Below are 26,414 nucleotides of genomic sequence, written 5' to 3' on the forward strand. Positions count from 1 at the left end.
TAAGATGGAGGAGGATTGAGATGGATCTTACAAGAAACTCAAAAATCTCAACACCAAAATTCCTAAAGGGTCGAACAAGAGAAAGTAAGAATCTTTATCCATAGGTGTTAGTTTAATTTGATCAAGTATCCGTGTCTTTGTAATACGAAAAAAATACTCTTATTATATTTTTAATTGAATAGTTTCTTATAAGATCAAGTATCCTAGGTAAATAATTGTAGAAGCACACATCTTTTCAAAATTCTAATTGAATGTTCTATATCTTCGTGAAATTGAAGAGTCAAAATCATGTTTTGATGATTTACATGAAAATTTAACCCTTGACCATGGAATTGGCTGACCTTCATACTTTCCATCAATTGAGTTTTCTACAACTAAGAGTAAATTTGGATGCATATGATGAAATTGTCTAACTATACTCACATTCTTTTGAGGAAGTTTTATTATTACATTATTTTAAGGATAATTAAATGACTTTATTGCCATTTAGTTGTTTTCTTTTAATTAAAGTTTAATAAATTTATTAGCAATATTTTTAGATTTAATTTCATAAAGTTTATATGGATTTTATATATATGAAAGTATGAGGTTAAGGTTGAATGTATAAGTGTTTATATCCATTATATATTAGTCTTCTATATTTATATTGTAAAGTAAGTTTGAGTTACTCTTGATCTAGCATTGTGATGATATGGTACCTTAAAGATCTTCTCATAGATTAAATTTGACTCATTATTCTCAAGCTATGATTATGCATATGTGTCACCTCTAAAAAAAACATTCTCCTATATAGTATAACTTCTTACCCTTTCTCATTCTATCTAATCTAATAATTATAACAATGCAAGTAATTTTAAGTTACAAAACTTATCATCCTTTCTTAATATATTTGTAGTTATTATTTATCCTACATTCAAAAAGGCGTAGAGGTAGAAAATGTGAGAAAGAGTTAGTAAAAAAGAAAGAAAATGAGAATGAGAAATGAATTAAAAGAAGAGTTGGGAATAATTATTTTGGAGTGCAGTGTTGGATTAGAGGAGGATGTGAGGTAATTATGTGTAATTATGTAGCGTATAATTGATGAGTTGTAAACAAATAATTTCAGGGGTCTATTTTAATATATTATAAGTTATGGAAAAAGAGTATGTGAATATTAGGAACCATATTAAATAAATTATTATTTTTTACTTGAATTATTTGAAATACAATTTAAATCAAGAAAAAAATTATAAGTTGTCATATTTTTCTTCAATCTAATTGTTAAACTTAAATTAAATACTATGAAACTTTAACTATCTAAAAAAATATTGTGACATTTTAGCGTAGACACATCGAGACAATGAATCACTGTATTAGAGATCAAGTAAATAAAGGGAGACTGAAACCGCTACATTGTCCTACTGCTATATATGGAAGCAGACTTTCCAACATAATTTGTGAAGCATGACAAGTTTGAGGAGCTGAGGAACAAGATGGGTGTCGCATCTTTGGGGCATCTATCTATCTATCTATCTATCTATCTATCTATATCTTCTTCTCTATGTAAACTAAACTTGACTCACTCTAATGCAAGGATTGTGCCCATGTGGCACCTCTAAAAAAGGCTTAATTTCTATTCTCTAATTATTCTATCTAATAAACTAATCTAATATGTAACTTATCACATATTTTTGATCACAATAATGCTAACTCAATCATACAATACATTAGAATACAATGGGTTATGATCTCACTCTAGACAAAAATAACAAAGAAGTTACGTTAATGAATAGAAACATCATTGTTTTTCTAAATCTATGTTTTAAGAATCTAATAGTAACGGTTTATGCACCTAACAAACTATTAAAACATTCCATAATTTCTTACAACATCATCATTGGATGTATCTTTTAACATTCCTTCAATTATAACCTACAAAATGGAAAATTTTAAAGTGTACTTTTTTTTTTTGAATTCCCACTCACCCTTTATAACCACATCTTATGCCACATTCATTTTCACTCAATCCGGGATGTTTCCACCATGCCTTCTATAAACTCTTGGATGATACTCTTCAATCAACTCTTGGATGATACTCTTCAATTTTGTATCATTATATATTGAAAGAGCACATTATTTTCTTAACAAGATTGATGTTGTGGTTTATTTTTAGAGAGAGTACATTATTTTTTAACAAGATTGATGTTGTTTTTCTTTTAATTTTGTTTTCAGGTTCTATGCATAGCAATTAGAGAGAACATTTTAGAGCTTTGTTATCGCAAAGTCACATAAAGATATTTAAGCAATTGGTTTGACTGACAACAATATGATGCATTTAAAATATTGGAAACAATATTATATTTTAAGGTAGGATGGATAATGTGGGAAAACTGGTGGATCAAATTAAAAATATTGCTTGGGTATGGTTCTTGAGCAAATTGCAAGCAATATTTTAATCAAACCCGTGCAACGCACGGGTTATATACCTAGTTTTTCAGTATTCCAGTTAAATTCACTAGTAGTACATAGATAAACGATAGATGTATTATGTTTATTATGCATCAAATTGAGAACATTTCAGCAGCACAACAATCAAGGCAGTACAAGAAGTTCTCTTCCCAAATTAATAAATAGGAAACAATTTTTTTTTTTTTTTTTTTTTTTAAGAAACAAATTTATTTATTATTGACAAAACTGAGTAAACTATGATCAAATAATAGTTTTTTTTCAGGACCGTCTCTGACAATTCTGAGGCACCGTTGCAATCTTGACAGTTTTAATTTAAAAAGTATTCAAAAAAAATTTAACATCACTTAGAATGACAAACATCTATGTTCTACTTAAATATAAAAGCAATTGTTTAAACATGACTTTTATCCATAGACAAATTGACATTTACCTATGGACAATGTATAGTTGAAATTAAATAGTTGAATTCTGAACTTTTACTTACAGAAAAATGACATTTTATGACGGATTTTGTCCGTAGTTACAAGTGTTTTTTCTTTTATTTTCTTTTTTCCAAATTTTGAAGCCTCTTTAAGTTTGAGGCCCTGTGCCAAGGACCCCCTGTTAACAATGGTAGTATTGATCCCATGCATATTATTTACCTGCCTGTGACATCGCTCATGGTTACATTGTTGTTTGAGTTAGATCGATGACTTTGTTGAGAAGATTCTGTACTTCGAGAATTTTGCTTGTGAACAAATGCAACTTTACCAGGAGGTGGAAGATGTGTGATCTCACTTATAAGCATCAAAACTACGGTTGATATACTTGGTCTTTCTTTTGGAAGTTCTTGCACACAAAGAAGTCCTATGTGTATGCACCTTAACATGCTACTCTCAAAAGATGCATCCCAAACCTCTGGATCTATTAGAGATATAATGTTTTCTTCTAACCATAGCTTCCATGCCTAGTAATTGAAACAAAACAATGATAAACTTATTATTAGTAATAGAGATTCTTTCTAAATTTGCTTCCAACACTCTTTTAATATTGGTTAAAATTTGCGTAAGTTCTTCGAATGTGAATGATATTGAAAACTTGACGCACAAAGAATAGTGGAGTTCACACAAATTTTAAACTAACATTAAGTGTTGAAAGTGTATTGTTAACACTTCTTGTATTATAGTATATGTAATAAAGACATCGACTATATAAACTTACAAAGCCTACAAGGCTAAGAGAATCCTCGCTGTGATAAAAGCTACTATTTCTTCGTCCACTAACAAGCTCTAGCAATAAAACTCCGAAACTATAGACATCTGATTTCTCTGAGAAAAGCCCCTCCATTGCATATTCAGGTGGCATATAACCACTGCATTTAGGATATATATTAGACAAACCCATATTATAATAAGACAAATAATAATGAAACAATTTATTTGTAATATTAATTCCAACATTGTAATGTCCGATGAGATATGATTACTTACTAAGTTCCAACAACCCTTTTTGTGTTAGCTTCATCATCTTCTCCAAATTTAACAATTCTAGCTAAACCAAAGTCTGATATTTTTGGAATCATGTCGCCATCAAGTAAGACGTTGCTGGCTTTTAAATCTCTATGTATAATCCTTAGTCTTGAGTCTCTATGAAGATACATTATACCTCGAGCTATCCCTTCTATTATGTTTGACCGCTTTTTCCAATCTAAGTTTTTCTTTTGTAGCGGATCTTAAAACAATAAAGAATACATTAATGTGATGATAAATTGGTGCTTTATGAACGTTGAAAAGAAGGAAAACATACTTAGGAGGCGTTTTTTATATACAACATTATTAAGTGCTTATATATAACTAATCTGTACAATTGAAGAGGTAATGCCCCCTAAGGATATATAATCTATCAATCGCTTATATATAAATTTGAAAACAATTTAAGACACGGTTATATGAAGGAGTTTTTGAAAATTATAGTTGACATATCATAAGCTTTTTTATAGGCACTTTCAAACACTTAATCAGGTGCTTATATTAGAAGCTGAGTTCAAATAATTTTTCAAACATTTAAGCAGGTGCTTATGTTTATTGTAATTATTCATTAATGTAATTAGTGTTATATATAGCTAAATGAAGACATACAATAGCTAAGATAGGATAGCAGTAGAATAAAGAAACTAGTTACTAAGCTAAACTAGATTGCTTGTTCTCTAAGGTATCTTCTTCACTCTTGTTGTGTAATACTTATCACTGTACTACTAACTGAGCTAACAATATTAATTTGTGGTTAGAACTTAGAAAACAAAAGTGGCAAAATAACTAACCAAAGAGGAATGCATCCAAACTTTTGTTTGGCATGAACTCATAAACCAACATTTGCTCTCCTCTTTCAACACAACAACCTAGAAGTCTTACGAGATTTCGATGTTGAAGTTTAGAAATCACTACTACTTCGTTCATGAATTCTTCTATTCCTTGTCCTGATGACTTCGAGAGTCTTTTCACGGCAATTTCTTGGCCATCTTGCATTATTCCCTGGATAGTGTCAAAAAAAAAAATTGGATTTATAATATATATTATTCAATAAATAACATAAAAATAAGAAAATCTTAGATAAGATCACCTTGTATACAGGACCAAAACCTCCCTTCCCAAGAATATTTCCAAAGTGAAAGTTGTTTGTGGCAGCTTCAAGCTTTGCGAACTCATACACTGGTAGCTCATCTATTTTCATTTGGTTTTGTTCTCTATTAATCAAGTTTTGAGACTTACTTCCTGAATACATTTGTCAATTGTTAACAAGAATATATATTGTCAAGCTAAAAAAAGAATAATCAAAATTTGTATAAATCCATTCTAAATTACAATTATGTTCTAGCATGGTTTATGCAAGAATATATGTTATTATAAAGTAACAATAATTGTTACCCTCTCTTCTAACATTCATTCACACACCCTCCTCTTACTTCAATTCAAGTTTGAAATAGAAATAAGGCAACTTTACCTCTATGCCTGGTTGAACATTTTCTCCACAAAAGATAAGCACATATAGCCAAAGTACATGCTCCTATCCCCCCAGCAATGGCAATGATTAAAACACTCTTGTTACGCCCTTTTTCCTTTTTAGTAACCGCAACTGTAAGGACCCAAATTCAGATTATTAGAGTCTAAAAACTTAAATTATTTTGATATTCAATAATTTAAAGAAAATTTACCAAGTTCTGCCGGCACACGAATGAAGAGATCAACTCCGCCGGTAGGAAATTTCTGCAAATCAATTAACTCGCTACTCCAATACATACAACCTATAGAAGGATCATATGCATATGCCAAACAAGTACAATTTGCCAAACAATCTGTTCCACATTTATCTTGATTACCAGCTGATCTCTCATTAAAATCAGGAGGTTTCATATTATGATGCACCAAAAATGCATCTTGTTTCACTAGATTTGATCCATTCTTCACCATCTCACACTTCAAGTTCAATCCTTCTGTTCTCACACAACCATTAGTCCAATTTCCTAAACTCCACTCCACCGAATTCTTTGGCTGAAACCCATCAAAACAACTACAAATTGGTACACTAGAATTATCACAATTTCCAAATGGCCCACATTTTCCATAAAAATCACACTCATTTTGATCAACCTCAAGTCTAAAAAGTTCCTTTTTATTCTTATACTCAATCAACTTAAGTGTCCCATGTGGTGTCAATGAGAGAATTCCAAACATAGTTTTGTCGGCGAAATTATAAGTTATAAAAGTGGTTCCATCATCGTCGACACCTAAACGCCAACCAAATAGATATTCGGTTGACAATCTTGGCGTTCCGAGAAAAACTCTTCCATTCCATGGACCAGTTCTCCAATAAATTTTTTTATCTTTCCAAATGAAAACTTCTGGTACATCCAATCTTTCAACACTAATTGTAAAATGTCCCGAAGAAGGATCATTGTCACTTTTTCTTGCTACAAAAGCAATTTGCTTACCTGTAACTTTGTTAGATGCAATTTTCATCGATGGAACAGCTGAATCTGAAGGGTGTGTGAAACTATCCCAGATTGTTGCTCCAGAATTGATGTCTCTTAGAATCAAGTTCCCTGCATCATCAAGTTTAGCTGTTGAATTTGTTGAAGATGAAATGTTTGTTGACCAAATGATGCTGCCATTTGGTTTGTTCAAAATTACAAGATTTCCATTTTTGTGAATTGTGACAATTCCATTTGAATCTTTGAGTGGTTGATCTCTGTTTGCAATCCATATGTTGTTGGTCTCATTGATGTACCAAATTCCTAAGTAACGGTTGGGCGAATTTAATGGGCTGAAAAATCCTAGCTTGAGGTCTGTGTTGTTTGAGGTTATTGTTTCATTGTCTTTGAGTAATTTGGATGATGTAATAGTGTCGTTGACAGCACTATAACATGAATAAAATGTGCAAAATATGAGGAATGTTATGAACAAGTGGTTTTTGTTATGACTTAGAAAAGCCATGAACATGTAACAAAATGGTGTTTTTTGAGGAATACTAGGATTTAATTTGGTTTGATGAGATTTGTAATTTGTTTCATGTTCCTAATCAAATTCACGTGGAAGAAGTTGTTGAATTGTGGAGTCGTTGAGATGCTCTATTGAGTTTGCAATTAGTTGACTTTAGCAACGTGCTAAGCAATGGGAATTACATGGAAAAATCATAAGTTGCATTATTTTATTACCTATGAAGCCAAATTGTGTATTCCTTGCGGGTAGCTTTTTCTTGTACAAATAAAAACAAAAGAACTTAGAAGTCAACTCGAGTATTGCTTGCATTCACGCTTCTTTAATGTCAAAATTTACATTTTCAATCCTTAAGCCCTTTAGTCTCTTTATGTGTATATATAAATAGTTGTTGGAGCAAAGGAAATGTTACGATATATCACACTTTCCGAGAAGTGAATCGATGTATAGATTTTTTTGTTAAGTTTGATGCCTCGTCGAACTTTGAGTTTCTTTGTCACGTGTCTACTTCGACGAATCTTTTGAATTTTCTTCGGAGTCATGCAGCTGGAACTTTTTATTTGAGAGAGTAAGCTCTCTTTTATCTATTTCTTTTGTTTTCCTTTTTTTTTTTTTTTTTTCTCTTTTGTTTTAGCATTGTACTAAAAAAAATATATATAAAGATGATTAGGCTTGACTTGGTTAAACTGAAGTTATCGACTTTCCTTAGAAAAAATGTCCAAAGATATATATAAAGCATTTAATTTCATTACATCTTCGAATTCTTCAAATCAATTTGCGAATTTCTTATGAATTCTTCTGCTTGCAATCGCACGTAACTGAGAGATCAAGAGAGGGGGCAATTCCTGCATAAATCAGAGACTAAGACCATTCAAAGGTGCCTTCTGTAATTTTACAAAGAATAATATTTAGTGTTATGTAAGCAAATCATTGTTCACATTGTACGGAAGAAATATAAATAGAATCTAGGCTTAATTGCATTTTTGGACCCCTATCTTTTCAAAAGTTGCGGTTATGGACCCCTAACTAATTTAAATACAAAACAGCCCCCTATGTTTTGATTCTTTGGCAGTTTTGGACCCCCAGTCCATTGTTGACTCGGTCAACGCTGACGGGGCACCCTAAGTGAGGTGCCACGTGTCAATTTTTTTTTTTTTTTTGCCTTGGGGTCCAAAACTGCCAAAGAATCAAAACATAGGGGGCTGTTTTGTATTTAAATTAGTTAGGGGTCCATAACCACAACTTTTGGAAAGATAGGGGTCCAAAAGTGCAATTAAACCTAGAATTTAATTGATATACTTTGTGAGTGGATTTTATTTTACAGAGCATTTAATGATGCATTGTCATGATTTTTATTTTTTTTGAAGGGAGTCAATGAATTTTTTATTTGGTGGTAAAACTTTGAATTTGATAGAGGTGAACAATTTGGTTAAGATTGGTTTACAGTTAAAAAAAATGTTTGAATCAATGAAATTTACATCGGTTAGGGTTTTACTATTTTTCAAAAATGGAACCTAACCAATCTGGATTTGTTTGAAAATACAATTGAAAAAAACCATATTTTAATTCTCTTGTTACATTTCATATTTCATGCTCTCCGCGTCTCTATTTTTTCAAACAACCTCATATTTCATGCATACTCAAATATTATATACTTAAATTAAAACAAATTCATCAAACAATCTAAAATTAAAACATACATCTATCCCAAAAATACATCCATACATCTATCCCAAAATACATCCATCAAATAACATCATCACCGTAGTGTTAGAGAACAAGGAATCGCCATTCATCACCATAATAAGATTTTTCCAAAGGTTTTCCAAATGATTACCTCGGTGGGTTTAAGTTTGACAAAAATATCAAGATAATTTTTATTTTTTTTTTAAATTTTAAATAGGTCTTTTAATTGTTAATTTATTGCACCATTATCCCTGAAGTCAGACTCTCTTGCAAAATTGTTGAGTGGTGGGTCATTGTCAGCAAATTTTTTTTTTTTTTTTTAATTGAAAAACCCCAAAAACAAATTATCTTCATCATCCACCATTTTGTTCATCTTTTTCATCATTTGTTCATCATCATCACATTTTCTCAAATCTCATTCCTTCTTCTTTGTTATAATTCCATACAAGAACAAATAGGAAACAAGCAAACAAAAAGAGAAATAGAATGGAATGGAAAACACTCATTCCTTCTTCTTTCTTGCATCCGCCCAAATCAGAAACACCAGATCTCAATCTCTAGGAATTATTTTTCTACTGACTGCAAATTTACTAGGAATTATTTCTCTAACAAATTGATCTCATAATCCATGTTTCCCTCAATTTAGTAGGTATTCTGCAGTATATTTCTAGCTAAATTCGTTTGCTAGTCAACAACAAATTAGCTACAAATATTGTCGTAGCAAACTGCATATTATCTTGTAGTGCATTTGATGGATATCCATATCATGTGTAAATCGGACAAAGTCAACCATTTAGAATTAATTAATTTATCAGCATACAGAAGCAAACAATAATTTATGAATTGTTGATCGTGATTGTTTAAAAGGAGATTAGATATAGGAAAAACGTTTCCCATCTTAGTTGAACTTGCAAAATATTTCCCCCTTGCAAAAGCCAAAAGGACAACTGTTAGCAACACAAAGTCGATGTTGAGGGGGCATACATTTCCATTTTCTTATTACTAAAACAATAGAACTGCGCAGTATACATTATTTATAGAGTAGTGATATTTGAACGACTCTTTTGGTACAACTTTTGGGACAACCTTATTGTGTTCCCTTCTTATTGGTCAAAAACAATAAAGAGGGAAAAAGGAAGAGAGAGAATAAGAAGATAATGTGAGTATGAGAGAGAATATTGTACAAAAGTTGTACAAAAATGGTTATACAAATATCATTTCTCTTATTTATAACTATATTTTGTGACATGGTTGCTCAAAAAAAAAAAAAAAAAAAAAAAACTATATTTTGTGACATGGTTATCCTTACCATCGACCATGAACTAGAAAAATACTATTAATATTTTTTTGTAAGTACAATTCAGTTGGTATATTACATAAGTAGAATTCACTTGATAGCTACAATAACATTGATATGTTGTGATCCGTATCTGAAAATTGAATGTAATAACTATGGTAAACACTAACATATGTGTCGTAGGAATTGTGTTAATTTATTTTTCAAAAAGTTAAAAATTAATTTTTATCAATGAATAATTTTTGTTTGTACGTGGGGGGGTTGGTGTTTTAGTTGGCCGTGTTTGGATGTTGGTGCTCATTTCCATGGTGTTCCATCTATATACGGCACTTTGTTGTATTTGTTTCTCTTGGCTAGTTTTATGCGTTAATAAATTTGCTATTTAAAAAATAATTACTTACAAGAGCAAGATGGATATAAAAATTTAGGTCTCATTTACTTTGTGAAAATATTTTCGATTTTCATTTTAAAAATGTGTATATTTTAACTTTCTAATAAGATGTGAGATTCTTGTACCAATCATTATCTGTGATAAAGAGAAAATAAAATGTTACCAAGAGAAGATTCATTTTTGTTGGAAATATTGAATACATTTGTTGTCATTTTCACTATTTTTTTAAAAAATAAAATGCACACAATTGTTCATTTTAATATATAATATATTACCTCCTTCCTATCAAGTAAAATTAACTCAAATTTTAGAATGTGAATGAAGAAAATATATTCAGAAAGTAAAGGGAGCTTTAAATTTGAAGATAATTAAGAATATGGACGTCTATATTTGCACCCAATTTTTTAGCTACCATATTCGTTTATCGCTAAATAAACTTCACCACAAAGTTTGAATTAAAAGATAATAAACACTTAATACTTGAAACGATAGACTCAAAATACTTCATATATCACAGTTGGTCCATTGAATGACACCAGTAAGAGTTTTACAATCTGTCTCAAAAATAGCATATACTCCTAGGAGTGTTTATGCTGCCTCTCCCTCCTTAGCCTGCATTACAAATTCATTTCAAACAGTATAGAAGTTGCATACATACTTTTCTTGCTATGAGTTTTCTCTTGTTCCGATTTCGCCATTAGCCCCAAACTATACCATAGCCAGCTTGCTCTTCGTTTCACTACTCTTATGTGATCCCATGACTGTTGCAAGTTTTTTCTTAACAATTATAGTATTGATCCCATGCATGTTAGTTTACCTGCCTTGAACTTCACTGAGAGTTACATTGTTGTTTGAGTTAGATTGATGACTTTTTTGAGAAGATTCTGTAGTACTCTTTGAACTTTGCTTGTGAACAAATGCAACTCTCCCCGGAGGAGGAAGATGTGTAATTTCACTTACAAGCATCAAAACAACAGTTGATATATTTGGTCTGTCTCTTGGAAGTTCTTGTACACAAAGAAGTCCGATGTGTATGCACCTTAACATGCTGCTCTCAAAACATGCATCCCATACCTCTGGATCTATTAGAGATATAATGTTTTCTTCTAACCATAGCTTCCATGCCTGGTAAAAAAAAAACAATAATGATAATAATAAGTTTCTTTCTGAATCGGCTTCCAACGCTATTATTGGTTAAAACTTATGTGGGTCTTTCCGGTGTGGAAATGAGCTCCGACAATCAGAAAAAGTGACCCTCATAAATTAGCAAAACCCACTCAAAATTTTAGACAAGAATGAAGTGTTGAAAGTGTATTGCCAACACTTCTTTTCTCATAGTATGTAATGAAGGCATGGAGTATTTAGACTTACAAAGCCTACAAGGCTAAGAGTATCCTCGTGATGAGAAAAGCTACTATTTCTTCTTCCGCTAACAATCTCCAGCAATAGAACCCCAAAGCTATAGACATCTGATTTTTCAGAGAAAAGCCCCTCCATTGCATATTCAGGCGGCATATAACCACTGCATTTAGAACATATGTTACTATAACCCCAAGTAAAAAAAATAAAATTAAACCACTCATTTGTAACACTAATTCCAACATTATAATATCAAATGAGATAGTACTACTTACTAAGTTCCAACAACCCTTTTTGTGTTAGCTTCATCATCTTCTCCAAATTTAACAATTCTTGCTAAACCGAAGTCTGATATTTTTGGAATCATGTCACTATCAAGTAAGATGTTGCTTGCTTTTAGATCTCTATGTATGATCCTTAGTCTCGAGTCTCTATGAAGATACATTATACCTCGAGCTATTCCTTCAATTATGTTTGATCGCTTTCTCCAATCTAAATTTTTCTTTTGTAGTGGATCTAAAGAAAAATAAAGAATACATTAATGTGATGCCAAATTGGGTACTTAAGAACTTTTAGCAGAGAAATATACTTAGGAGACGCTTGAATAAACAACATAATTAAGTGCTTATGTTTAAATTATTTTGACAATTAAAGAGGTAATGAGGATACTGAAAACAACTTATGGCACCAAGTTATATGAAGGAGTTTCAAAACATTAGCTGACAATATTATTAACTGTTTTATAGACTCTTTCAAATACTTGATCAAGTGCTTATATAATAAGTAAAGTCCAAATAAACTTGTCTAAACACTTAAGCAAGTGCTTATATTAATTATTAAATTATGAACTTTTCAAGAAGTTTAGCTAGCATGTGAAGAAATTATTCACTAATTTTTTAATCTACCACTAAGTGAGCTAATAATTTTAGTTTGAGGCAAGAATAAAAAAGAGACCAAAGAACTAACCAAAGAGGAATGCATCCAAACTTTTATTTGGCATGAACTCATAAACCAAAATTTGCTCTCCTCTTTCAACACAGCAACCTAAAAGTCTCACAAGATTGCGATGTTGAAGTTTAGAAATCACTACAACTTCATTCATGAATTCTTCTATTCCTTGTCCAGATGCTTTTGAGAGTCTTTTCACAGCAATTTCTTGACCATCTTCCATGACTCCCTAGATAGTGTAAAAAGTATTTTAATATTGAATTTATGATATATAATACAAAATATGTCATACAAAATCTTAAACAAAATCACCTTGTATACTGGGCCAAAACCTCCCTTCCCAAGCATATTATTAAAATGAAAACAGTTTGTGGCAGTTTCAAGCTTTTCAAAATCATATAGTGGTAGCTCATCCAATTTCATTTGTTGATGTTCTCTAGTAATCATATTTTGAGGTAGTCTTCCTGGATTCATTTGTCAGTTGTTAGCAAAATATATATTTGCAACATCAAAAAAGTTCAAAACAAAAATAAAAATCAGGAAACTTTAACAAAAATCAGGTAACAAAAATAGATATATATTTACATACACCCTCCTTTGTACTTACCCTATTGAAAAACAAAAATCTTAATGCACTTCAATGCAAGTTTGAAATAGAAATCAGGAAACTTTACCTTTATGCCTAGCAGAACATTTCCTCCATAAAAGATAAGCACATATAACCAAGATAAGTGCTCCTATCACCCCAGCAATTACAATGATTAAAAAACTCTTGTTGTGTCCTTTTTCCTTTTTAACAGCAACTGTAAATTATACAAATTATTAGAATTAATAAAAGCTTAAACAAATTAATGCATTTTTAGTAGTTGAAACAAAAAGAATGTTTGTCCATGAGGTGTCAACTCAGTGATAAAACTTTAATGTGTAGCTTAAAGTGACAGTGCTTTAATGTATGAAACAGTTGTAAAATAGTTATTTTTGTCACATTTATTAATAAAGTAAAACAAAGCTCTTTAAAAGAAAGATAGAAAAGATACCTAGTTCTGCCGGCACACGAACGAAGAGATCAACTCCGCCATTAGGAAATTTCTGCAAATCAATTAACTCTCCAGTCCAATACATACAAAATATAGAAGGATCATATGCATATGCCAAACAAGAACAATTTGCCAAACAATCTGCTCCACACTTATCTTGATCAGCATTATTTGTTCTCACATTAAAATCAGGAGGTTTCATATTATGATACACCTTAAATCCATCTTGTTTAACTATACTTGATCCATTCTTCACCATCTCACACTTTAAGTTCATTCCTTCTTTCCTCACACAACCATTAGTCCAATTGCCTAAACTCCATTCCACAGAATTCTTTGGCTCAAACCCATCAAAACAACTACAAATTGGCACAGTAGAATTATCACAGTTACCAAATGGCCCACATTTTCCATAAAAATCACACTCATTTTGATCAACCTCAAGTCTAAAAAGTTCCTTTTTATTCATATACTCAATCAACTTGAGTGTTCCATGCGGTGTCAATGAGAGAATTCCGAACATAGTTTTATCAGCAAAATTGTAAGTAATATAAGTAGTTCCATCAGTGTCTTGATCAAAACGCCAACCGGCTAAATACTCGGTTAACATTCTCGGTGATCCGAGAAAAACCCTTCCATTCCATGGACCTGTTCTCCAATGAATATTTTTATCTTTCCAAATGAAAACTTCTGGTGCATCCAATCTTTCAAGACTAGCTGAATAATGTCCTGAAGAAGGATCATTATCACTTTTTCTTGATACAAAGGATATTTTCTTACCTGTTACTTGGTTAGCTGCAATTCTCATTGTTGGAACAGCTGCATCTGCAGGGTGTGTGAAACTATCCCAGATTGTTGCTCCGGAACTGATATCTCTCAAAATCAAGTTTCCTGAATCAGCAAGTTGAGCTGTTGAATTTGTTGAAGATGAAATGTTTGTTGACCATATAATAACACCATTTGGTTTGTTCAATATTATAAAATTTCCATCTTTGTGAATTGTGACAATTCCATTTGAATCTTTGAGTGGTTGATCTCTGTTTGCAATCCATATATTGTTGGTCTTATTGATGTACCAAATTCCTAGGTAACGGTTGGTTGAATTTAATGGGCTGAAAAATCCTAGCTTGAAATTTGTGTTGTTTGAGGTTATTGTTTCATTGTCTTTGAGAGATTTGGATGATGTAATGGTGTCATTGATTGCACTATAACATGAATAAATTGTGCAAAATATAAGGAAAGTAATTATGAAGAAGTAATTTGAATTGTGACTTAGAAAAGCCATAAATGTGTAACAGATTGTTGTATGATGTTTTTTGAGGAATACTAGGATTTAGTTTGGTTTAATGAGGTTTTTTTGTTCCATTTAATAATCAAATTCATGTGGAATAAGGTATTGTTGTTGTTGAATTATGGAGTCGTCGAGATGCACTATAACTATTGAATTTCTAATTATTTGACTTTACCTACGCGTTAAGCTTGGGAATTATTACATAGAAAAATTGGAAATGTCCCTATTTTTCTGATGAAGCCAAATTGTTTATGCTTGGGTGGCTATTTGGAGTGTTGTGACAAGCTGTGTCGACAGTCCGGTTTGGATTGATTCTGAGATATACATTTATAGAATTCAAACATTGGATCAATATGTGGCTTAATTTGATTTGGATGGCTTTTTTAAAATAATAAAAATCGATTGTATGTAACTAATTCTTCCCGATACGCTAGGAACATCAGAAGGGGAGTCTCGGGGACCACCCACATCTAGGCCAGAGCAACCAAACAATTGAGAGAGACATCACACACTTACCCAAAATATTAAGGCAATGAGTTTATGGGTCTCTCACTTATAAAGTGTTCAACCTCCACTTTTCTATCTGATGTAGGACATATAACTCACATTTGCACACAACAATTTCCCCCTCAAGTGTGAGTCCATCAAAACTTCATGCTCACCCCTCAAGCAGAAGCTCTTTCATCCGCACACACTTATACTTGTATCGTTGTTGCCGCACTCAACAGAACCCGCCGCTTGGACATTATTCTTTGTCAAGAAGACTTTCGATACAAGGAGCCGGTTGAACCCTTCGTCGAAACTCGGCTTTGATACCACTGTTGGGTCATGAAGGGAGTCCGAGGGACCACTCACATCTAGGCCAGAGCAACCACACAAGCGAGAGACGCCACACTCTTACCCAAAACCTTGGGGCAATGAGTTTATGGGTCCTTTCACTTATAAAGTGTTCAACCTCCACTTTTCTATCAGATGTGGGACATATAACTCACACTTGCACACAACACAAATTCAGTATAGATTTGTACTTCAAAGTTGTTTTCGTGCACTACACGCATAGGAGGATGCGCCAGGCGCCGTGCAGTATATGGATTCATTTTTTCAGCTTTTGAAGTGTATAAATGGCCATTAATTTTTTTTGTGGGTGATCTTGTATGACCAAATGAGGGAACTTTTATGGTTTAAAGTTGGTTGCCTTTTCGAGAGATTTTAGGGTTGAGAAACATTGTAAACACTTCTGGTGAGTGAAAATATTCAATCTCTTGTTCACGGGAAGAGATTAGGAAATAGGTAGAAATTAGGTTGTTCATTGAGAACTTTATGTAACCTCCTTTGTATGTCTTTGTAAGAAACTTCATGATGATGGTAGAGATAATGCATATAATATATACTCAATTTTCATAATAAAAATTTCCAAAATAATTTGAAAAAAATGGATCATGTTGAGTTTTCGAATTCTTTATATCAATATGTGATTATTTTTTTAATTGATTTATATATTGCAAACAATGCTGCATAAATCAAAGAGACGAAGACCATTTCAAAGGCACCATCTACATTTATAAAATTAAAATATTCATTCCCATTCCATTTCGAATAGAATAAAAATAATAGAAAGTCAACAAAATATAGTAAATTATTATCATGCCGACGTTATGATTGTGACTTTGATTTTCTTCACAGCATAGAATTAGATCAATGATTTGTTGGTGGAATTTCACATCCTAGTCAACAAATCACACATGTCATATCACATCTTTGTTTGGCTTCAAAGAGCCAAAGAAGACAATGGACTATGGAGTGTGTGGTGGCTTAGGTGAGTTTCCGTGATGGATTTGAGTTATTTCACTCTTCCTTCATAGTAAGTGTGCCCTTGAGTGAATAAGACATTAGTTGAAATTATTGTGATTTTTAAATATTATTTTAATCGTTGAATGATATCTATGGTTATGAATAAACTCCATCCGTTCCAATTCCAAAAACAAGCAATTTAGCTTGACTGTTACATTATTTATATAATATATTTTGATTATATTTTTTTATTATTATATAAAAACAAATGATAGTATGAGATGTAGTTAGATTTGTCTCAATTAATATTTCATTTTTTTTTTCAATACAACCATAAACATTGTTTTTTGAAAGAATACATAAATAAACATATTAAAAATTAAAGATGTGCATTGCTATATGCGTAACAAGCAATAATGTCATTTATTTTAAGATGGATGGAGTCATGTTAACTTGTGTTTTAATGGCACAACTTAATGAACTAAAAAAGAAATTAAGAAAATTTGTTTAGAAAACATAAATTATTAAACTTTTACAACATTGAATACATAAGTTTCAAAAAAATATTTATATCTTTAGTTTAATAATGTATGTATTCAATGTTGTAAATGTTTTGAGTTGAATTCAAACAATAGAATTCATCTTAAAGTAGTTGAATTCCCTCAAAACATTACATTCCCTCAAAATATTCTCCCATCCAAACACACTATTAAGGTACAAGTTAGCATTTTTCAATAGGTCATCAATTTAGGAATTTTGAGGTACTTTCTCCAATCCTATTTATAAGAAAAAAATTGACTTGTTAGATACATTGAGTAATTGATGTATCTTGTTTGAAATATAGACCAAATATATTATCCGCGGTCGTCGCATAATGTGCAAGTATCCGCTATACTGATAATTTAGGGATTCTGAGGTATTCATGGATATTTACATAGATATTTATCGTAAATATTAATTTATGTACAATTTTGTTAATGTTGGTATCTAAAATTTAACGACAAAAGTTCATCAATTTATTTTCTTCTTTTCACCAAAACGTAGAATATTCACGTAATTTTGCTTGATTTACTTAATTTGTTTGTCTTTGGAATCACTTTTGGCCTTAGCTTCTCAAAAATCAAACACACCTTAGTGTGTATTTTTTTTTTTTTTTTGGTGAAACAGTGTGTATTTGTTGATATAGTAACGAGATTTTATCTTTTTACTAAGAAAATTCTGATATGGTACGACTGAATATATTTAAAGAGTGACAGAATTAATTAATTTATGAACTTACAAAAGAAAAACGTTAATTTATGAGTTGTTTGATAGTGATTGTTTAAAATGAAATTATATATAGAAAAACGTTTCCCTATCGTTGAACTTACAAAATGTAACTTACAAGTGTAGCCACTGAAAGTCAATGTCTGGAAGGGTTAACTTAGATTTCAACAAGAGCATACATTTTCTAACGACATTTTTAGTAACATCATTATCCTTAACTTCAACAGTGAACTAGACAAATAGTACTTTGCTACTAATGGACAAAAGAAAATGATGTGAACACAATGTTTTTGTTGACATTAAAAAATGTTGGCATCTTTGAATTTATTGACGTAGAAATCGTGTCCTCGCATTTTAGTTACGCGCTTTCCTCGTACATCATCGTTGACCTGTATATGGGAGACTAGGAGATATTGATGGATGCAGAAATTCAATGAGTGAATCGTCAACTTTATCTATGAATTCTCAAATATCAATTAAATTCGTCCCTCAATTTATTGAAATATTCAGTTAGTTCTAGAATTTATCAAATGTCAATTAATTTAGTTTCTATGTTGAAGTGTTAATGGGCGGTTAACATCTCACGTGGCTTGTCATGTCAGATGCCTCACAAACAAAGATTAATTTGGTTAAAAGTGACAAAAATTTCAAGGACAAAATTGATTGAATTGCTAAAAAAATAAAATTGATTGATTGAATTGCAGAAATTCCTTTAAGTTTCATGTTTATTTCAGATAGATCCTTTAAGTTTCTAAGGTTTCAGATAGGTCCTTTAAGTTTGGAGTTTGTTTCGGATAGGTCCTTTAAATTTCTAAGGTTTAAGATAGATCCTATAAGTTTCGAGTTTGTTTTAAATAGGTCCTTTCTATCAACTTCCGTTAAGCCAAAGTTGATTTGATAGCAATGACCTATCTGAAACAAACTTGAAACTTGACATATCTGAAACCTTAGAAACTTAAAGGACATATCCCAAACAAACTCGAAACTTAAAGAACATATCTGAAACCTTAAAAACTTAAAGGACCTATCTGAAACAAACGTTAAACTTACTAAATGTCACCTACACATCGATCTAACGTTATTGATAGATAATTCAGGCGTGTAATTTAACCCAACTTCTTTTGGTGGATGGATAGATACGAATTTACTTGCAGATTTGATACCTTTAAAATTATAGACATTGTGTATTTATCTCTCTCCTTTACAAGACTGAGCCTAGTCTATGGTCTATCATAGGTCGTTTTTCTTGGTCTAGTCTGAACTATTTAAAAACTTAGACTGACTTGAAAGCCTACTTTCATGTCTACTTTACATTAAAGTCATCAAATAGTTCATTTGACATACTAAATAGGCTAAACATGTCGTAAAGCCTACTTAAAAACATGTTTCGCTGCAAGCAAATTTTAAGAACATTAAAGCATGCTTAAAAGCATATAAAAACAAAGTCTATTACGAGACTGATAGATAGAGAAAAAAGTGTTTCTATTTTCAATGTATGCAATTATTTTAAAGAAGCCTAAGCATGACCTATTTAACTAAATAAGCTTTTTAAAAAGCTTAAACTTAGACCTCTCTACTAAACAGACCAAACCAGACCATAGCAGACCAAATCGTAGGCCCCATAGGCCGACATGACCTATTCCCAACCATACTACTACTTTCAGAACTATCTATTATTTCTATTTCATTTTTCTTTCTCATAGATTACATAAAAATACGCTAAAATCATTATGGTTTTCCCTTCACAAGGGTAGTGAGGGAATACATTTCCGACTGCCAAGTGGCTTAGGATGGATTTGAGTTATTTGACTCTCTTTAGTGAGTGAGTGATTGTGCTTATCTCGAGAGAATCAGATTTATCTCATTCGTCTAGAATGAAAATAAGCAAAACATATTTATATTTTTTGGAATAAAATATAAACGAATTTTAAGAACTTCTCTTTTATTTAATGGTGTTCTCGACTAGGCAAATTTTCAATCCACAAAGAAATCTCAATATAATCAAAAATGAGCCACATTATGTTCACCAACACACCTAATCAAAAGTCTCTAACCCTTGGAAAAGTACATTCCCAATTCTAGTTAAACCTCTGGACTCGTCTAAAACCACTTATTTGAGCGTTAAAATCCTTACAAATATACAATTTTTGCGACGTAACAATGTAGTTCCGTCTCGTTCAACTAACTCATGTAGTCGTCCTCTCCAAGTCCACTCTAGATTTTACCTAGTCTTTTTATTACCTGCCTTGGACTTCACTCAGAGTTACACTGTTGTTTGAGTTAGATTGTTGACTTTTTTGAGAAGATTCTCCACTCTTGGAATTTTTCTTGTGGACAAATGCAACTTTTCCTGGAGGAGGAAGATGTGTAATCTCACTTATGAGCATCAAAACAACTGTTGATATATTTGGTCTGTCTCTTGGAAGTTCTTGCACACAGAGAAGTCCTATGTGTATGCACCTCAACATGCTGCTCTCAAAAGATGCATCCCAAACCTCTCGATCTATTAGAGATATAATGTTTTCTTCTAACCATAGCTTCCATGCCTAGTAAAAGAAACAAAATAATAGCTAATAATAGTAATAACAAATGTTAAATGTTAGACAAATAAAGAAGTGTTGAGGGTGTATTGCTAAACTTCTTTTCAAGTAAGTAACAGGGGCATGAAATATATACTTACAAAGCCAACAAGGCTAAGAGAATCTTCGTTGTGGTAAAAGCTACTGTTTCTTCGGCCGCTAACAATCTCTAACAATAAAACTCCAAAGCTATAAACATCTGATTTCTCAGAAAAAAGTCCTTCCATTGCATATTCAGGCGGCATATAACCACTGCATTTAGAGCATACATTACAATAACACAAGTATTGTTGGACTATACCCTTTTTGTGTTAGCTTTAATTGTTAAATTTTCATTTAATTCTAACATTATAATGTTAAATGAGATAAAGACTGCTTACTAAGTTCCAACAACCCTATTTGTGTTTGTTTCATCATCTTCTCCTCCTTTAACAATTCTAGCTAAACCAAAGTCTGATATTTTTGGAACCATCTCCCCATCAAGTAAGATGTTGCTTGCTTTTAAATCCCGATGTATAATCCTTAGCCTCGAGTCTCTATGAAGATAAAGTATACCTCGAGCTATGCCTTCAATTATGTTTAACCGCTTTCTCCAATCTAAATTTTTCTTTTGCAATGGATCTTAAAAACATAAAGAATACATTAATGTGATGACAAATTGGATAGTAAAGAAAATTAATTTGAGGTAAGAATACAAATGAGGCAAAAGAACTAACCAAAGAGAAAGGCATCCAGACTCTTATTTGGCATGAACTCATAAACCAACATTTGCTCTCCTCTTTCAACACAGCAACCAAGAAGTCTTACAAGATTGCGATGTTGAAGTTTAGAAATCACTGCTACTTCATTCATAAATTCTTCTATTCCTTGTCCAGATGATTTTGAGAGTCTTTTTACAGCAACTTCTTGGCCATCTTCCAGTATTCCCTAGATATTGTGAAACATATATTAATATTAGATTAATGATATATATTAAAAAATAATGACATAGAAAATCTTACACAAAATTACCTTGTATACAGGGCCAAAACCTCCCTTCCCAAGCATATTACTATTGTGAAAACTGTTTGTAGCATTTTCGAGCTTTACAAAATCATATAGTGGTAGCTCATCCAATTTCATTTCCTTTTGTTCTTTGGTAATCAAGTTTCGAGGTTGTCTTCCTGGATGTATTTGCCATTGTTAACAATAATATATATTTGCAACATCAAATAAGTTCAAAATTTGCAAAAAATAAAATAAAATATAAAAATAAAATAAAAAAGTATATGCTTCACCCTCAAATGTTGCTTTACTACACAAATCAATACTATATATAAAAAATTTACAACCTTGGTAAAGTAAAAATAAACGAGTCGATCACTAAAATTAACACCTTGGAATATTAGTTCCATGTGCGGCTAATTCTCTCTTTTCTTAATGCTATTGTTTAGGTTAATTGAGTGAGACATCAAAGGTTAATTGATGTGATAGATATTTCGTGTTTGTCGGACACAAATACGAAGAGCGATATGTGAAGGTATAAGGTATAGTTGAAAAACTAAAAATTTATAATCAATCATGAGGATACTTTAGAAAGTGGTTAAGAAAGTCTAATTTCAGCAATCATATCTCGCTATCTTTTGATTTCCATCTATCGCTTTTCTACAAATTTATGAAAATCAACCAAACTCTACTTTCTGCTTGAAGTAGGAATTTTTTTTCAAAGTTATTGATATCGCATGAGTTTATGTAAATACAATAATTTTGGTTTCTTAACTACCATTCTTTCTCATATTTCTAAAGAAAATGATAAACTAAATTAATAGATTAGTAAATAGTTCCTTGCTTTCTTTAGAAATATGAGAGATAATGATAACGTAATAATAACATGATGGATAAAAAATAAATTACGTACTACTTATTATATTTTTTTTTTTAAGGAACTTATTATATTTTTGTAGTCCATGACATTGCACCCTCGAATAAACGTCACTCACTTTTTATTTTATCCTTTTTCATAAACAGGAATTGGGTTTATCATGTCTACGGTGACCAAACGAATGCCTATACAAGATAAAAAATAAAAAAAATAAAAAAAAAAAAGAAAACCATTATACAAATGTTAGAGCATAGTTTATGCAAGAATTTTTACTATTTCACTTAACACACACTCCCTCCTTTGTACTTACACTATTAGAGTTTAGACAACAAAAATGTAAATGTTGTTCAATTCAAGTTTGCAATGACAATAAGGCAACTTTACCTGTATGCCTAGCAGACCATTTCCTCCACAAAAGATAAGCACATATAACCAAGATAAATGCTCCTAAACCCCCGGCAATTGCAATGATTAAAAAACTCTTGTTCCCTTTTTCCTTTTCAACTGCAACCGAATATGATTTAGATATGATTTTACCTCTCAGTTGATAGAGATATTATATAATATATACAGGAGTTGGAGTTTAAATCCTGAACATCCCATTTATATTCACCTTAAAGGTAAAGTTCTAGCCACCGAAATATTTGATCAAAGCAAAAATGATTCAGATTATTAGAATAAATAAAAAGCTTAAACAAGTTAATGCATTTTTAGGAAGTGAAACAAAAGAATATTCGTCCACGAGGCGTTGGTAATAGTTTAATTTTTTAACCTAAATAAATTATGATTGAACTTAAAATGAGACATAAGTAAAATGGTCATTAATGAAACTTGTTGAAGTGTGACTCAAAAATTGAAGTTTGAAAAAATTCACAATCGTGATACGATTTTTGAGGCAGAATGGGATGTGCATTTGGAAGCTAAATTGTGACATAATTTGTGGATAAGATTTGTGTACCTTGGGTCGTACGCGAGGAAGCGTGACACGATTTTGACAGTATCATGGTACTATTTAAGCGTATCAGTTCATTTTTTGAGTAAGAGCTTCAAGAGAAAAAAAAACTTAAGAAATTAAAAGAGGTAACTTTAGGGTTGAGGGTCTTTGATTAGGGTTCTCTTGGGTTGGAAAACATTGTAAACACCTTGAGCGAGTGAAAATCATTGAGTGTCTTGTTCATTAGTGAGAGGAAAATGGGTAGAAGTTAGGTTTGTTCTTTGAGAACTTGTTGAAGCTAATTTCTTGTAACTCATTTGTATCTCTTTGTAAGAACTCATTGATAGGGATTGGAGATATCAATCTCTCCCCAAGAGTAGGTCAAGTTGGACCGAATTGGGTAAACATTTCTCGATGTGCTTGTGAATTTTGTGTTTTTCACTTTGATTCCTAGATTAGATCTAGGTTTTATTATTGTTGTTGTTTGTGATTACTTTGATATTAATTGGTTACCATTTTTCTTTGCTCCTCACATCATTGTTTTACTGGTATGATTTTGAGTCCGAATTCACAACAAAGCTATTATTAATAAAAATAAACAAAAACTCTAAAAGAAATAGACAAAAGATACCTAGTTCTGCTGGAACACGAATGAAGAGATCAACTCCGCTAGTAGGAAATTTCTGCAAATCAATTAACTCACTACTCCAATACATACAACGTATAAAAGGATCATATGCATAAGCCAAACAAGAACAATTTGCCAAACAATCTGTTCTACACTTATCTCGACTAACATCTGATCTCTCAGCAAAATCAGGAGGTTTCGTATTGGGATGCACCAAAAATTTATCTTGTTTAACTACGCTTGATCCATTCTTCACCATCTCACACTTCAAGTTCATTCCTTCTTTCCTCACACAACCATTAGTCCAATTCCTTGAACTCCACTCCACCAAATTCTTTGGCTCAAACCCTTTAAAACAACTACAAATATTTGGTACACTAGAAATATCACAATTTCCAAATGGCCCACATTTTCCATAAAAATCACACTCGTTTTGACTAACCGTAAGTGATAGAAATTCCTTATTATTCAAAAACTCAACCAACTTAAGTGTTCCATTTGGTGTCAATGAGAGAATTCCAAACATAGCTTTGACGGCGAAATCATAAGTTAGATAAGTAGTTCCATCTTTGTCTTGATCAAAACGCCAACCGGCTAAATACTCGGTTAACATTCTCGGTGATCCGAGAAAAACCGTTCCATTCCATGGACCAGTTCTCCAATGAATTCTCTTATCATACCAAATAAAAACTTCTGGTGCATCCAATCTTTCAAGACTTCCTATATAATGTCCTGAAGAAGGATCATTTTCACTTTTTCTTGATACAAAAGATATATTCTTCCCCGTTGCTTTATTAGATGCAATTCTCATCGTTGGAACAGCGGCATCCGCAGGGTGAGTGAAACTATCCCAAATTGTTGATCTAGAATTGATGTCACTTAGAATCAAGTTTCCTACATCAACAAGTTGAGCTGTGGAATTTATTGAATTTGGACTTGAAATGCTTGTTGACCAAATGATGCTACCATTTTCTTTGTTCAATATTACAAGATTTCCATTTTTGTGAATTGTGACTATTCCATTTGAATCCTTGAGTGGTTGATCTCTGTTTGCAATCCATATATTGTTGGTCTCATTGATGTACCAAATTCCTAGGTAACGGTTGGTTGAATTTAATGGGCTGAAAAATCCTAGCTTGAAATTTGTGTTGTTTGAGGTTATTGTTTCGTTGTCTTTGAGTGATTTAGATGATGTAATGGTGTCGTTGGTAGAACTATAACATGAATAAAAGGTGCTAAATATGATGAACGTAATTATGAAGAAGTGGTTTGTGTTGTGAATTAGAAAAGCCATAAATGGATAACAAATTGTTAGGTGTTTTTTTGAGGAATACTAGAATTTAGTTTGGTTTAATGGGGTGTTTTTTTGTTCCATTTAATAATCAAATTCATGTGGAAGATGGTATTGTTGTTGAGTTGGGAGGTCGTCGAGATGCACAGTTTGCAATTAGTCAACTTTAGCTACAAGTTAAGCATGGGAATTGTAAACAATATAGGGTTTTGGTAAGATTACAATGACATAACATTAGTAAACAAGGTTACAACAAGATATATTTGTTCTTTCTTAATTAATGATTGTATTAATTTTAATATTTTTTTGTTTTTCTTCTTATAATAAGGATCAGAGAAAGTATGGTTTAAATCTGAAGCAAGTTATGTTTTAGTCCTTAATTTGTGGGTGATCAATCTAACATTTTCTCACATCTGCCTACTAACTATATGAATCAAGAGAGGGACAATTAGCCACATAAATAAAAGAGATGAAGACCATTTCAAAGGCGCCGTCTGTAAATTTTTAAAGTTAAAATATTCATTCCAATAGAATAGAAAATATAGAAAGTCCACAAAAGATAGTAAAAAATACTTTTGAGGGAAAATGATAGTAAAATATTATCATGCGGACGTAATGACTTTGAATTTCTTTACAGTTTAGATTAATATTGATTTGTACGTTTGTGGAAACACTTGTTAGGCAAGAAACTCCAATAATGGTCACACTTGTTTTTGTTTATTACAATAAAATAAAACTTAGCATTTTAAAATTATAGAGGAGATAGTGATTAGCAACAAAAAAATGTTTGCATGGCATATGAAAAAGGAACTTCAATAAAACATATATATATATATATATATATATATATATAAATGAAGTCCGTCCAAAAAAAAAAACATATAAGTAAAGTCTTACTAATTTTTCAACTAACACATATTAACAAATTAATATATTCGCCATGCTTCTTGAATGAGAAAATAAAAGAACCAATAAAAACTCTTGGTCCACCACTAGACGTTCCAGCTATCTGTAGGCTATATCATTAATTTCTGGATGACAATTCTATGTAATCGGACATCCTAAGAGCACCTTCGATGGTGATCTCTAAAAATAGTTATTTTATGAATCCCACTATAACACCTCATCTTAAAGG

At 31.6% G+C, this 26,414-nt stretch overlaps 3 protein-coding genes across 3 annotated transcripts; all 3 read right to left on the minus strand.

The window, feature by feature from the left end:
• Positions 1-2,796: 2,796 nt before the first annotated feature.
• LOC11428601 (G-type lectin S-receptor-like serine/threonine-protein kinase At1g11300) lies at positions 2,797-7,147 on the minus strand. The gene is made up of 7 exons (XM_039828413.1): positions 5,639-7,147; positions 5,428-5,559; positions 5,047-5,198; positions 4,748-4,958; positions 3,918-4,158; positions 3,649-3,799; positions 2,797-3,394 (listed from the first exon to the last, which is right to left on the minus strand). The coding sequence occupies exons 1-7, from the start codon at positions 6,921-6,923 to the stop codon at positions 3,086-3,088; spliced, it is 2,481 nt and encodes an 826-aa protein (XP_039684347.1). The 5' UTR covers positions 6,924-7,147; the 3' UTR covers positions 2,797-3,085.
• A 3,584-nt stretch (positions 7,148-10,731) lies between these two features.
• LOC11428602 (G-type lectin S-receptor-like serine/threonine-protein kinase At1g11330) lies at positions 10,732-15,204 on the minus strand. The gene is made up of 7 exons (XM_003626922.4): positions 13,639-15,204; positions 13,276-13,404; positions 12,914-13,065; positions 12,620-12,830; positions 11,929-12,169; positions 11,666-11,816; positions 10,732-11,419 (listed from the first exon to the last, which is right to left on the minus strand). The coding sequence occupies exons 1-7, from the start codon at positions 14,921-14,923 to the stop codon at positions 11,108-11,110; spliced, it is 2,481 nt and encodes an 826-aa protein (XP_003626970.1). The 5' UTR covers positions 14,924-15,204; the 3' UTR covers positions 10,732-11,107.
• A 4,707-nt stretch (positions 15,205-19,911) lies between these two features.
• On the minus strand, positions 19,912-25,530 carry LOC11424323 (G-type lectin S-receptor-like serine/threonine-protein kinase At1g11330). The gene is made up of 7 exons (XM_003626923.4): positions 23,992-25,530; positions 22,811-22,930; positions 21,577-21,728; positions 21,282-21,492; positions 20,946-21,186; positions 20,667-20,817; positions 19,912-20,532 (listed from the first exon to the last, which is right to left on the minus strand). Exons 1-7 carry the CDS (start codon positions 25,280-25,282, stop codon positions 20,224-20,226), a joined length of 2,475 nt encoding a protein of 824 aa, XP_003626971.2. The 5' UTR covers positions 25,283-25,530; the 3' UTR covers positions 19,912-20,223.
• Positions 25,531-26,414: the final 884 nt, after the last annotated feature.

The sequence above is a fragment of the Medicago truncatula genome, chromosome 8 (genome assembly GCF_003473485.1).
Source record: "Medicago truncatula cultivar Jemalong A17 chromosome 8, MtrunA17r5.0-ANR, whole genome shotgun sequence".
NCBI classification, from domain to species: Eukaryota; Viridiplantae; Streptophyta; class Magnoliopsida; order Fabales; family Fabaceae; genus Medicago; species Medicago truncatula.